The sequence below is a fragment of the Tamandua tetradactyla genome, chromosome 17, assembly GCF_023851605.1.
Source record: "Tamandua tetradactyla isolate mTamTet1 chromosome 17, mTamTet1.pri, whole genome shotgun sequence".
NCBI lineage: Eukaryota > Metazoa > Chordata > Mammalia > Pilosa > Myrmecophagidae > Tamandua > Tamandua tetradactyla.
Window position 1 is genome coordinate 28,125,047 of NC_135343.1, and position 15,404 is coordinate 28,140,450.

At 34.5% G+C, this 15,404-nt stretch overlaps 1 protein-coding gene across 2 annotated transcripts in view; it reads right to left on the reverse strand.

The window, feature by feature from the left end:
* Positions 1–1,289: 1,289 nt before the first annotated feature.
* PPP4R3B (protein phosphatase 4 regulatory subunit 3B) overlaps positions 1,290–15,404 on the reverse strand; it is an 85,685-nt gene continuing 71,570 nt past the window's right edge. For both annotated transcript variants that reach the window (XM_077134269.1, XM_077134268.1), the window contains one exon: positions 1,290–3,868. In XM_077134269.1, the coding sequence (XP_076990384.1) occupies positions 3,773–3,868 (96 nt within the window). In that variant the 3' untranslated portion in view covers positions 1,290–3,772. The remainder of the gene's footprint in view (positions 3,869–15,404) is intronic.

Sequence of the window (15,404 nt, forward strand, 5' to 3'; positions counted from 1 at the left end):
GAATAAAGCACATACCAAGGTACTTTGTACAAAGACAGTAAAGCTGATATAAATATAGAATGAGAGGAACATGGTTGATGTGAAACTGAAAATAGGTGGAATGTTACTGTGTAGGGCCTTGTGGGCAATATGAGGATTTAGATTTTAGAAAAGGATAACAGGAAATCACTGAAAAGTTTTTAAGTTAGGAGTTACAGGATCAAAATTTTCATTTTAAAAAGATGTGTGGCTACTGTTTGACAAGTAAGTGGATTACACTAGCAGTGAGTGTACTAAGTATGTGGCAGTCCAATCAAGAGAGTGTGTCTTGGGCAGTGTGGTAAATCTTGATTTTAACAACATTTGAAGTAGGAACAAATAGGACTTAGAAAATGATTGTGGAGATGTTAAAAATATTCATGTATCCACTCTTTTATTTGGAAAGTTATCATTAGGAAATATAAAAGAAGCAAGTGATTCAGCCTGCTCAGGGGAATGTTGCCATCTGATACAGGTCTTTTGTATGTGAAGTGACCCCAGAATAGTAGGAGAGACCTTTCCTTTGAGAACCAACCTTACAGTATGTTCTAGTTTGCTGGCTGCCGGAATGCAACACACCAGAGACGGATTGGCTTTTAATAAAAGGGGATTTATTTTGTTGGTTCTTCAGAGGAAAGGCAGCTACCTTTCCACTGAGGTTCTTTCTTACGTGGAAGGCACAGGATGGTCTCTGCTGGTCTTCTCTCCAGGCCCCTGGGTTCCAACAACTTTCCCCGGGGTGACTTCTTTCTGCATCTCCAAAGGCCTGGGCTGAGCTGCGAGTGCTGAGATGAGGAACGCCAAGCTGCTAGGCTGTGCTACATTGCGTTCTCTCATTTAAGCACCAGCCAATTAAGTCAAACCTCACTCATTGCAGCAGACACGCCTCCTAGCCGACTGCAGATGTAATTAGCAACAGATGAGATTCACGTACCATTGGCTTATGTCCGCAACAGAACTAGGTATGCTCACCTGGCCAAGTTGACAACTGAATCTAACTAACACACAGTATTATGACATCCACATCTCTCTTCTAGTTACAGGCTACTCTTGAGGTTTAACTTAATAGTTCCATTTTATTTCCCTTAAATCTACAATTATATTATAGATTGAAAAACTTTTTTAAAGGGGCACCAAAATTAGTTTAACAAAATTTCTTTTTAGCTATACAGTTCTAATCTACAACCTGCAGGAAAACCAGAATTCCTTTATATTCATTAATTCTCATCACTAGATGGACAAGAGGAAAAACTAGTGATTAAAACACAGAGTTCTTTCATGAAACTTTTTATTAAAAATAGTTTTTATATTGGATACAAGTTTACAGAGATTTTTAAAAGATAAAGCCTCAGGGATACAAATGTAGGCTCTGGTTTGCTCCTTTGAGCAAAGATATCAATTAAAGATATCTGAAATACCCAAATGTGCCTGAGGGTATAGTCACTTAAGATAGCAGCCAATATATAGAATTTTCATACTTGTTCTTTCAAGGGAAATTTAAGTCTTGTTCTCTTAATCATTGAGTTAGCATACTCATGTACCATTGAAAACTGTTTTCCTTTAATTCAAGAAAACAGTCACATTTCTGTTTTAAAAAAGGGTTCCTATGAGGATGATGATGTAAATGTTATTTCAAACTCACGGTAGTTCTTCAGAAAGGAAAATTGAATGAACTCTTCATAAGATACAAAGATAACACTGGGACCTAAAATGTAATTACTTAACTAGGAAGTGTTGAGTAGATAAGGAAATGTTTTAGAGGTCTGGGCTTCCTAAATTTCAAGAAGAACTGTAATAAGAGCTTGAAAGAGAAAAAGGGCTTGATAAAACTTAACTTGAAGGAAAATGTGTTTATATGGTAGATTCACTTGCCTTATAAGGTAAACTGTTCTTTTCATATGTACCTTTAATCAGAGAGGTGAAAACAGTGCTTCATTCTGTGGCGCTCTGACATCTGCTGAGGTCTAGAGAAATTTCATTTGCTCAAAGCCTGTCATCTATAAAGAGAGTGACTGAAGTACACAGTTAATCTTTGTTTAGAATTTTTTCATTCAGTTTGGTAAATGACTGAATGGTTTATAATAAATACCTATGGGTGATCTCTCTTGGCTTTTAAAAATACATAAACTGGACCTTTCTCAAAATGATGTTAACTTATATTTACAATAAACCAAACAAAAGCAACAATCAGAATAACAGGGTCACATTTTAATTCCTGAATTTTACAGTTCAGCATTAATATCACCACATGTATACAAATGGTGTAAAACAAGTACAGTGGTATTTTTAATACAAAATAAACATCTGTTTTATGGAAAAACTATACTTCATATCTACACAGACAGCCCATCTTTTCCAAACAATAGCCAAAATGGAAATTAACTACAAAATCTCCAAAACGGGAAACTGCTTCAGTTTAAGCTATTCCAGGAAAAATGGACCCATTAACACATTACAAGGGTGATCTAAAGATTGTAGCTGGAATTACTGTTTTTAGCTTTTCTTTTACCAAATAAATTAAATTGTAGTTTGGGGATATTTTTCTCACTTCAGCATGATCTCAGATCATAGATGAACAAAACTAACATTAAAATATTTACAGTTAACTTGCTGTGCTAAAAATAAAACCTCAACTGTTTGCCAGAATTTATTATTTTAAATTCATTTACGTACATGGAATGTGCTTTTATTCTTAAAAAAGCAGCTTTCATATTACACCCTTGTTTACTGAAAAGCTTCATGTGCTACATGCTGACTCTGACACTTAAGTAACTTCTTGGTCCAAAATGGTTTCTAGATATTAAATACCATTTAATTCAGCACTATCTTTGTATGTTACTCTTTATAAATTAAAACATGCCTGCTGCTCTGGAGAGAGAGAGAACTTTACTAACAAAGCAGAAAGTTATTTCAAAGTGCCTTCCATGAGATTGTACTGGTAGGATTTTGTTTTATCCATTATCATGTTTGTAGAAATCCTTTCGGAACACTATTGTACTGATTCTTGGCATCTGCTAGCTCTAAAAGTGCTGATTTTAAAATTACATTAACAGAAATGTCCATTTTGAATCTAGCTTGCTTATTTTTGTCAAAACACATACTGAAAATTCTTGGTGTAGAAAACTTAACATGTACTTTAATACAGGGTGTACTTCTCTCCAATACCTACAAGGCTGAATTTCTGTTAGATTTTCAAAGAAATGGTCCCAAAAGCTTATCTTCATTTTTTATGATAGCTGAATTTTTTTTTTTCCATAAAAATTTCTTTTAAAAAGAGGCAATTGATTAAAAGAACAACATGGCCAGCACCATTATACAAGTAATGTTATTGGGTTTGCAACTGAAGTTTTACAATTGTTTCTACATCAGATACCAGCCTGGAGCAACCGTGCATTAATCTTATTTTATCAACCTTTTTCCCTCCCCCAAACTGCCATCCCCAAACCTGAGACTTTCCTTTTTGAGAAAGCTATCTCCCAGGTTCTGGTTACTAACCTCTTTTTTTTTTGTTTCTTTAAGCCTGAAAGGCGAACCCCTTAATTCCTAGCAAGCAATCAAGTTCCTGGGAAGTCTGTTTTTTTTTTTGTTTGTTTTTAAACAGAACTAAACTCTCCTAGCTGATATACTGTGTCCTTTGCTACTCCTTGTATATTTATAAGTTCAAGTGAGAAAGCTTTCTGATTCAGATTTTCAGCTCATTGAACAGTTGCAGCATTTTAGTAAGACCCCATGTTGAGGATACCCAGTAGAGATTTTATGAGCCAAGACGAGGTCTTTTCCTGGGGGATGTTTCTTCTTCTTCATCTTCCTCTTCATCATCTGGATAATCCACTAAGCCAACCAAACTTCCCTAAGGAAGAGTAAAAAAATATTTTTAACATGTAGAAAATTAACATGTTTTCAATATGTAACTTTAAAAAAAGCTTAATAGTACAAATACAGTTTTAAAGATGAGAACTCATTTTTCTAAATGATATATTACTACATTTATCTAAAATGTGATAAGGGAACCACTTGAAATTTATGAACATTACTGAGTACCAACTAGTGGTGCTCTTAGTTACCCTCAACTTTTCTATTTGATTCTTGGACTTTTAATGATACTTCACCTCATAATTCAATTTAACAAATTTTTACTGTAAGGAAAATGACTATTACATTTTCCCGAACAGTAGGACTCACAAGGAGTCATGATATACTACAGATGGAAAGGATCTTGACGATGAATTAGTTCATTTCTCTTATCATATGCTAGAGAGAACAGCCAGTCAGTAGCATGAAGCACCCTTGTGGTTTTCACATCATGTATTTATTTCACCAATAAGTACATCATTGTTTTTGTTCTATTTTTGAAGAATAACTTAAATGGCTGAAGATGAACACATCGAATGATGCCTAAAAACTAATGACTAATAAATTTAGGGCTAGCTAACTCTCTATAACATGACCCTCCCCCCCCGAAAAAAAAAGAGGTAATTCAGGGTTTTTGCCTTTTATAATGAATCCCTGCGAAAATCCAATTAAAGCTTTGCACACTCTACCTAGAAAATTGCATATGTCCACAAATGTTTGCATTCATTTTTGAACCAATCCCCATGAATCCTATACACGGTTCTACAAGTTAAAGGGTCTACTGTAAACAATATATGTAGTTTAAAACCTTTAGAGGTTTAGAGGATAAAGAAGTACAATCATTTATTTACTTTATAGGTAAAGAACTGAGGCATCTGGCATAACTTAACCAGAATATAACTGAAACACTGTAATATAAACAAAAAGGGGTCTGGCAGTTACACATAGTTATCAGAAAGTCTGTGATTAAAATAAAACTTATAAGCTGGGATGAATGGATAAACAACATGTGAATACACACCATGGAATATTATTTAGCTGTAAAAGGGAATGAAGTTCTCATACATGAGACAACATGAACCGTGAATACACCATGTTTGTAAAAAATGCCAGACACAAAAGAACAAATATTACATGATCTCACTGATCTGATATAATTAGAGTAAGCAAACTCAAGAGTCAGAATCTAGGTGTCTAGGGGATGGGGTGGAGGTAGGGAGCAAAGGCTTAAAATATAGAGAATTTTTATTTGGAGTGATGGAAAAGTTTTGGTAATGGATGGTGGTAATCGCAGTACAACATTGTGTATGTGATTAACAGCAATGAATTATACACTTGAATGAGGTTAAAAGGGGAAATTTTAGATCATATGTTATTAGAATAAAAAATAATCCATGAAACTGCACAATACAAAACAATGAACCCTAAATTAAACAATGGACTATGGTTAATAGTACAATATAATGAGCTTTCATGAAACAAATGTGCCACCAACAATGCAAGGTGTTATTATTAGAAGGTGCATGAGAATGCAGTATTTTTTTAAACATTTTTATTGTGATATTAAATATATAAAGAAAAATGATAAATTTCAAAGTATAGTTTAAGAAGTAGTTATAAAGCAAATTTCAAAGTATGGTATGGGTTACAGTTGTGTAATTTCGGGTATTTCCTTCTGGCTGTTCTTAAACACACTAGAAACTAAAAAGAAAAATCTATACAATGATTCAGTACTCATAATCATTTGTTAAATCCTGACTTCTCTGTTACAATTCTTCCCTCATTTGATCATTCTCTCAATCTTCAGAACTATCGGGGCAATGACCATGCTAATTTCTTCATGTTGAAAAGGGGTGCTGACGTTATGGGGTAATGGTATGCAAATGGTTGGTGTTCTGGGAGAGACTGGTACCTCTAAGTTTCAGGGTTTATTTGGCATAGGAACAATCTGGAAAGAACCCTTATTTCATACATGATTTTTCTGTATAAAAAAAATTAAAACAATTCTTTTTAGCTGCATGCCTTGGATTTAACTTCGTTATGCCTCAGTGGCTCATCTGTAAAACTTGCTATAATGTACATAAAACTCACTGAACTATTTTGAAAACTTACTTGAAAACAATACTTGTAAAACACTTGGCACAGAGCTTGGTATGTAGTGTCTGTTCAATGATAGCTTTTAAATCCTATTATCATTATTATTTCTGCTATTTGGTTTTTAAGCCAAACAAATGGAAGAGAGGAGACAGAAGAAATAATTACAGTATAAAAAGGCTTCAGTCTGATGTTCACACAAAGATGACAGTTACCAAGAAAAGTTTTAATCATGTACAAACATTTCAGTTCAAATAATTAACATCTAAAATGATTATCTGCTTAAGATTAATACTCTATCTGAAAAAACCTAGCAGCATAGATTTGATTTTGAACTTATATATTATCTACCTATACTGTATATATACACTCAATAAACTCATATACGTTAAATTTATTGTAAAAAGAATAAAAAACACCAAATGTAACTTTTAAGTAAAAGGGTCTATAATCTAGAGGTAAACTTAAAGAATTTGAGAGATTCTAGACTGATCTATAACAATTTATTGTTTCTAAACAAATAACTGATTGCAATTACACTACCCTCATACAACTGTACTCTCTTAGAAGTACACGATATGTAGAGTGCTATCCCAACCAAGATGCTGGAATGAGAAGTTTCAGAACTCTGTCTCCAAACAGAAGCTCTGAACAAATGGCAGAAACATCCTTCTCAAAGTTCTAATAAATAAAGGATTACAGTAACAGAGCACCAAATCAAAAAAGTAACACAAAAGTTGTAGGATCTTCAGGATTGTGGGAAGAAGGCAGAGTAATGGGATTCAGTCCTTCCACTAAAACAACTATTTAACAAGCAGGAGCTGTCTGAAACAACTATTTTGAAACTGTGGAGACAGAACACACTATACAGTATTCAGGGAAGAGCAGGAGGAAGAAGCTAATAGATTACAGGAACAAGCAGTAAATTGTTTTTCCACATGGGGTTACTGGCATCCTCCATTCTCACAGCAGGCTGTTGAGGGGTCCAGTTGTGGCCAAGCTCTCAGGTGACATAAAAGAGACATTTAAAAAGACCCCAAGATGAGGGGTGGGAATGGCTGGATGATTACTGATCACGACTTGTGATGAGCAACTTCAGGTGTCTGGGGGACCAGATCTGAGACCAGCCATTGTTTGAACTCATCCTGAACTAAGGCAGCAGTGGAGCAGACTTAAAAGATGCTATGCTTCCTAGGGCTGTGGAACAGAGTTAGATGAAGGGTTGCATTTTGCTGAGTAGGTCAAGAAAGCTCAGTTTTGGGGAGTTGTGGAAGAAGCTGTTGCTCTTCTTTCTAATCCCCTCCGCAGGGAACTACAGAATTGGTCTGTGCCCTCTTCATAAGTCCCCGGCCCTGTTTTGGCTGGGAAAGACTGATGTGGGAAACTCCCCTCCAGCATATACCCCCCTCCCAGAATTTGCCATCCAGATGAAAGCAGCCTGAGACACAAAAAGAATATAAGAACCTACAGTCTGGGGCATTCAAACTCCTGTAAAAAAAGGGAACTCTAAAACAACAAGCACAAAAACAGGACAAGACACATGCCCAGAAAAGACAAGGAATACCCTGCATACCTAGGCAGATATGCCTTAAGCAGCCTTTGTAGATAGAGAGCTGAAGCTCAAGAAAATCTCCCATCATCAGCTGGTTACAAAATCAGGAAACAGACATCTCAGGGAATAAACTTCTGAGTTAACACTTTAAAACATTAGAATGTACAATGTGTGAAAAAGAGTACCAAGACAAAGATACAGGAAATGACTGACCATCAAAAGGAAAAGGATAAAAATCCAGAAACAGCCATGAAGACCAGAATGTAGACACAATGAAGACTGAGGGGAAAAAAAATCTTAAATGCTCAAGGAGATGAAGGAAAATACAGAGAAAAAACTAAAAGATATCAGGAAAACAATGAAAAAGCAATATGAGAATCTTAGTAAAGAGGTCAAATTTTAAAATAGGAATCAAAACAGAACTATTGGAGTTGAAAACTATGATAAATGAAATGAAAAAATTTCAGGAGTAATTGAACAACAGATTGGAGGTGGCAGAAGAAAGAATCAGCAAACTTGAAGACAAGACAATTGAAATGAATCTGGCTAAGGAATAGAAAGAAAAAAGAATTATAAAAAAGCAAAAATAGCCTAAGACAGCTCTGTGACACCATCAAGAGTACATTATGGGGTGGGCCACAGTGGCTCAACAGGCAAGAATGCTTGCCTGCCATGCCAGAGGACCCGGGTTCGATTCCCGGTGCCTGCCCATGTTAAAAAAAAAAAAAAAGTACATTATGGGAGTTTCAGAAAGAGAAGAAGGGTGTAAGGGGCAGAAGGATTATTCAAAGAACTTATGACAGAAAACGTCCCAAACCTAGCAAAAGACTTGAATATGCACATCCAAGAAGCCCAGAGAACACCAAACAGGAGAAAAATATGCCCTATCATATACTGATCACAATATCAAATGCAAAGGATAAAGACAGAGTTCTGAAGGGTACAAAAAAGGGAACATGTTACATACAAGGGAATACCAACTGGGCTGAGTACAGATTTCTCATCAGAAACCATGGAAGCATGAAGGCAGTGGGCTGAAATACTTACAGTGTTGAAAGAAAACCACCACACAAGAATTTTATATCTGGTAAGCCTCTCTTTCAAATATAGAGGGAGAGATTAAGACATTCCCTGATAAACAAATGCTAAGGGAGTCATGAACACTAGAACTGCCTTCAAACTGAAAGGAAAGGACACTAGACTGTGGATCAAATCAGCAAAAAGAAATAAAGACCTCCAGAAAAGAACATGTTGGAGATTTATTAATGCCAGTATTATTGTATTGTATTGTTTGGTTTATGACTCTATTTCTACTTCCTGCAGGTGCTAAAATGCAAATGCATAAAAGCAATGATATATCTGTAATTTTGGACACATTGTGTAAAAGATATAAATGGTAATAAGTACAAAAAAAGGTGGGAGAATGGAGGGAAAAGTGTATGTGTATACTGAGGTTAAGTTGGTATCAAACCAAATTTTATATATTTAGGATGTTAAATTATACCTCCGTGGTAACCACAAGGAAAATATATGAAAAATATATCCAGATAGAAAAGAGAAAGTACTCAATACGGTAGAACAGAAAAAATCAAACATAAAAGTAAGCATTTATGGGCAAAAAAGGTATAAGACCTAACAAAGATTAAATAGCAAAATGGCAGAAGAAAGTCCTATATTATGAATAGTGGCTTTAAATGCAAATGGATTAAATACTCTAGTCAAAAGGCATAGATGCATGACCCAACTATATGCTGTCTGCAAGGTAATCACATTAAATTCAAAGATACAAGTATGTTGAAAGTAAAAGGATGGAAAAAATATGTCATCTAAGTAGTAACCAAAAGAGAGCTAGGGTAGTTATACTGATATCAGATAAAGTTTGAGACAAAAACAGTTACAAGGGACAAAGATAGTCATTACATATTTAAAAAAAGGACAATTCAACAGGAAGATGTAATAATTATAAATATATATATACACTTAACAGCAGAGCCCCAAAATATATGAAGCAAATTACTGCTATTTGAAGGGAGAAACTGACAGTTCAATATTAATAGCAGGAAACTTCAATAGACACTTTCAGTAATGGACAGAACATCTAGTCAGAAGATCAATAAGGAAATACAAGACTTGAAAGATACTCTAAACCAATATATGAAACATATATGGAGCACTTCATCCAACAATGGCAGAATATAATATTTTCCTTGAGTACACATGGATCTTTCTTCAGGACAGATCATAGGTCACGTCACAAAACAAGTCTCAATAAATTCAGAATGTTAAAATATTACAATGTATCTTTTCTGACCCCAATGAATGAAGCTAGCAATCAATCAGAGGGAGAAACAGAAAACTCACCAATATATGGAAATTAATATACTTTTAAATAACCAATGGGTTCACAAGGGAAATTAAAATCAACAAAACCAAAAGTTGGTTCTTTGGAAAGATTAATAAAATTGACAAACTCTTAGACTGACAAAGAAAAACAGAGAGAAGATGCAAATACAACAGAAATGAGATGGGGGACATTACTACTGACACCATAGAAATAAAAAAATGTCATAAGAGGATATTATGAATATCTGTATGCCAACAAATTAGACAATATAGATGAAATGGACAAATTCCTAGAAACACATGAACAATCTACACTGTCTACAGATGAAATAGAAGAAATCAACAAGTCAATCACAAGAGAATGAAGTAGTTTTCATAAATCTCCCAACAACGAATAGCCCAGGACCAGATGGCTTCAAAGGTGAATTTACCAATTTTTCCACAAAGAATTAATATCAATCCTGCTCAAACACTTACAAAAAAATTGAGCAGGAGAGAACACTACCTAACTCACTCTAAGAAGCTAACATTACTCACCAAAGCCAGATAATGATAGCACAAGAAAAGAAAATACAGACCAATCTCTCTGATGAATTGCAGATGCAAAAATCCTTGATAAAATACTTACAGATAGAATCCAAAAGCACATTAAAAGAATTATACACCATGATCAAAGTGTGTTTTATGCCAGGTATGCAAAAGTGCTTCAACACGAGGAAAACAACTAATGTAATAAACCACTATTAACAAATCAAAGGTGAAAACCCATGATCATATTGATTAACAGAAAAAGCATATGACAAAATATGGCATATGTTCTTAATAAAAAGCACTTCAAAAGATAGAAACAGAAGGAAACTTCCTCAACATGATAAAGGAGATATGTGAAAACCCACAGCTCAATGGGAAAAGAATGACAGCCAGCCCTTTAAGATCAGGAACAAGACAAGGATGCCTGCCATCAGCACTCTTAAAGCACTGTACTGGACCAACTTCTTGCCAAAGCAATTAGGTACAAAAAAGAAATAAAAGACATCCAAATAGGAAAGAAAGAAGTAAAACTTTCAGTCTTTGCAGATGACATGATCCTGTATTTAGAAAGTCCAAAAAAAATCTACTAGAGTTAATAAGCTCAGCAAAGTGTAGGAATACATGATCATTACGCAAAAATCAGTAGTGTTTCTCAGAAGGAAATGAAAAAAAAACTTTCCATTTACATCAGTGACTAAAAGGATCAAATATCTAGGAATAAACTTAATTGAGGTGTAAAGGACCTATATTCAGAAAACCACAAAACATTGCTAAAAGAAATCAAAGACCTAAATAAATGGAAGGGCATTTCTGTGTTCATTGATTGCAAGATTAACTGTCAATTCTGCACAAATTGATTTACAGATTCACGCAATCCCAATCAAAGTTTCAATGGTCTATTTTTAAGATATGGAAAAGCCAATTATCAAATTTATTTGGAAGGGTAAGGGGCCTTGAATGGCCAAAAACATCTTGAAAAAGAACAAAGTTGGAGGATCTACCTGACTTTAAAGTATATTACAAAGCTACAAAGGCCAAAACAGCATGGTACTGGCATAGGATAGACATTGATCAATGAAACTGAATTGAGAGTTCAGATATAGACCCATACAGTTATGGTCAAATGATTTTCAACAAGGTTGCTAAGTCCACTCAACTGGGACAGAACAGTCTCTTCAACAAATGGTGCTAGGAGAACTGGATAGCCATACCAAAAATAATCTCACACCTTATACAAAAATTATTTCAAAATGGATCAAAGACCAAAATATGAGTCAGGGCCATAAAACTCCTAGAAGAAAATGTAGGGAAGTATCTTCAAGATCTAGTGGTGGGCAGAAGTTTTTTAAACTTGAAATCCAATGTACAGGCAGCAAAAGAAAAAATAAATGGGACCTTCTCAAAACCAAATACCTTTGCATCTCAAAGGACTCCATCAAAAAAGCGAAAAGGCAGCCTATTCAATGGGAGAAAATATTTGGAAACCACATATCTGACAAGGCTTTAATATCTAGAATATATCAAGAGATATACTCAACAATAAAGACAACCCAAGTAAAAAATGGGCAAAAGACTTACATTTTTCCAAAGTGGAAATACAAATTGCTAAAAAACACATGAAAAGATGCACATCACCACTAGCTATCAGGGAAATGCAAATCAAAACCACAATGAGATATAATTTTCTATTAGGCAAACAGAAAACTACAAGTGTTAGAGAGGATGTGGAGAAAAAGGAACACATATTCACTGTTGGTTGGAATATAAAATAGTTCAGCCTCTGTGGAGGAGAGTTTGGTAGTTCCAAAGGAAGTACAGAAACGGCCATATGACCTGGCAATACTGCCACTAGGTATATACTTGGAAGAACTGAAAACAGGGATGCAAGCAGACATATACACACCCATGTTCATAGTGGCATTATTCACAATTGCCAAATGATGGAAACTGAAGTGTCCATCAACTGATGGGTGGAAAAACAAAATGTGGTACATACGTACGATAGAATAGTATTCAGCAGTAAGAAGGAATGAAGTACTGAAGCAAGACACAACATGGATCAACCTTAAGGAGATTAAGTTGAGTGAATAAGTCAGACATAAAAGGACAAATATTGTGTGATCTCACTAATATGAACTAGTCATAATAAGTAAACTTAGTTAAAATCTAGAATATGTGTTATTAGAAGATGGAATGAGGAACAGATGCTTAGTGTGTACAGAATTTTTAACTAGCTTGAATTTAAACGTTTGGAAATGAATAGAGGTGATAGAACAGTATGGTAAGTGTAATTAACAGCACTGAATTACGTGTGTGATTGTGGTTGAAAGGGAAGTTTAGAGTTTTGTAAGTCACTAGAAGGAAAGTTTGAGAGTAAATCATGGGACTGTATAACTAAAACTTGTGGTAGACGATATAATAGTGTATTTACAGTATAAAAATGTTCTTTCATGAACTAGAAAAAATGTATGTCACTTTTACAAGGAGTTAATAATAGAATAGTATATGGGAAAAACACACCTACTGCAAACTGTGGACTAAGTCAACTGTAATATTCTAATATTCTTTCATCAACAATAATACATGTACCACACTAATGCTAAGGGTCAATAATAGGGCAGGATAAGGGGTAGAAGGGGCAGAGGATTTTTTTTTTCGTTAACGAAAATGTTCTAAAGTTAACTGTACTACTGGTGATGAATGCACAACTGTGTGATGATTCTGTGAACCAATGACTATTTTGGTTGGACCATAAAATGTGTGAATGTATCTCAATAAAATGCTTTAAAATGGGAGGAAAAAAAATACATCGTAGAAAGCTTTTTGTGCTAACATATACAGATCAATTTCATTCTTTTTTACTTATATTCATGATAGGAATATTCCATTATATATTCTTAAATTTCTCTGTTGAATATTTGAACTATTTTCCTAAGGTATTATATTATCTGAATGTAGTTAAAAGGGGAAATGTTATGTTGCATATATGGTAATAGAATAAAAATTTTTAAAAACACCATAGAACTATATTACACAGTAAACCCTAATGTAAGCCATGAAGTATGGTAGAATCATAAAAAAATGTGCCTTCATCAGTTGTAGCCAATGTATCACACCAATGGAAGGTGTTAATAATAGCATGGTATATGGAAATCCTACATTTTATACATGGTTGTTCTGTAGTTCACAATTTCTCCAATAAAAAAATTATGAAAATTTTGTTTCAGATAGTGGCTACTCTTAATGATGTTGATTGTATCGAGAACTATGTTTACATTTGGAATATCACTGGAGTTTTTAAGGTTTTTTGAATCTATTTTTAGATCTGTAAAATTCATTCAATTTTGTTTTTTACGTTTTTGTTGTTTTTAAAATATATTTGTATATTAAAGGGCAGCTCAAGATACTAAGCTGCTGGAACACAGATAAATACATTTTGTTCCATTCTTTCCTGAAACCTCATTAAATTGAAAATAGGGAAATCTTAGAAGATATATACGAACAAAAACAAAGAAAACAGGACAAGAGACAGTAGCAGATGAAAGCTGTTAAGACATTTTTGGAAAAGTATTCTTATGAGTTAAGGTAACTCATTCAACAGAGGAGAAAGCCAAAAACTGAGTACTTATGGCGGGGGTTGGGCGATGAAACTGATTTCCCTGAAAGAACTAGGAAAGAAAGACAGCAAAATAGTGGAGAAAGTAGGGACACAAGGAAGTCAATAAAAAACAGACAGACAACTGACTGGATCTTCAACCTAACCCTCTAAAGCTTATAAGATTCTTGTTCCTCCACCACCAGCAAAATGAACCAGAAAGGCCAAGCTGAAGATGAAAGGATACATTTAAATTCTGCATACTGAATGGAGAACCCCCCACCTCTACACCACCCAACCCTAAGCTCTCTTACCTATGCAGGCTCTCAGGATACCAAAAACCAAGCTTAACCTCTCACATTGTAGATCAGCTACTCCTGTAAAAATTAGGGACTCCTAATCTTGCAATTCCACAAGAAAAAACCTACAGATAACTAACACTTCCCCAAATAAGGGCATTGCTTTAGTCCTCTATGTAAAGACCACATCAACAGGCTCTGCTCATTGTTGTTTTTTTTTTTAACTACCTCATTCAAAAAAATAATTGGAACATAATTCACATACATAAAATTTACCCCTTGGTATATTCAGGAAGTTCTGCATCCATCACCACTATCTATATCCCAGAATATTTTCATCAAACTCCCCTATACCAAAAGCAAAAACCTGTCCCTATTTGTAGCCACTCCCCACTCCCTGCTTCCTGAGCTCCTGGCTACTCTTATTCTGGATATTTCATATAAAAAGAATCATACAATATACAGTCTTCTGTGACTGGTCTCTTCCATTTAGCATAAAGTTTTCAAGATTCGTTTATGCTGTAACACTATCAGCACTTCATTCCTTTTTATGGCTGAATAATATTCCAGCATATGGGCATGACACACATTTTTTATCCACTCCCCAACTGATGGACATTTGGCTTCCATTTTTTGGCTTTTGTAAATAAGTTTTTGTTCTGACATATGTTTTCATTTCTTTTGATATATACCTAGGAATGAGTGGAACTGCTGGGTCAAATAATAAACCTAAGTTTAACTTTGGGAGACAACCAAACTATTTCCAAAGCTGTTGCACCATTTTACATTCTCTCTGACAATGAATGAGGTTCCTATTTCTCCACATGCTTGTCCAAACTTCATATATTCCACTTTTTATTATATCCATCCCGTGTGTGTGTAGATGATCTTATTGTGGTTTTGATTTGCATTTCCCTAATGACTAATGATGCTGAACATATTTTTATGCACTTATGGGCCATTTGTATAAATATCTTCTTTGGAGAATTATCTTTTCAAACCCTTTGCTCATTTTAAAATTGGGTTGTCTTTTTATTATTAAGTTGTAACAATATTAACTTTATTTAGTCATAAATATATAACTAATATAACTATACAGTTTTAACTGTATATATTCTGG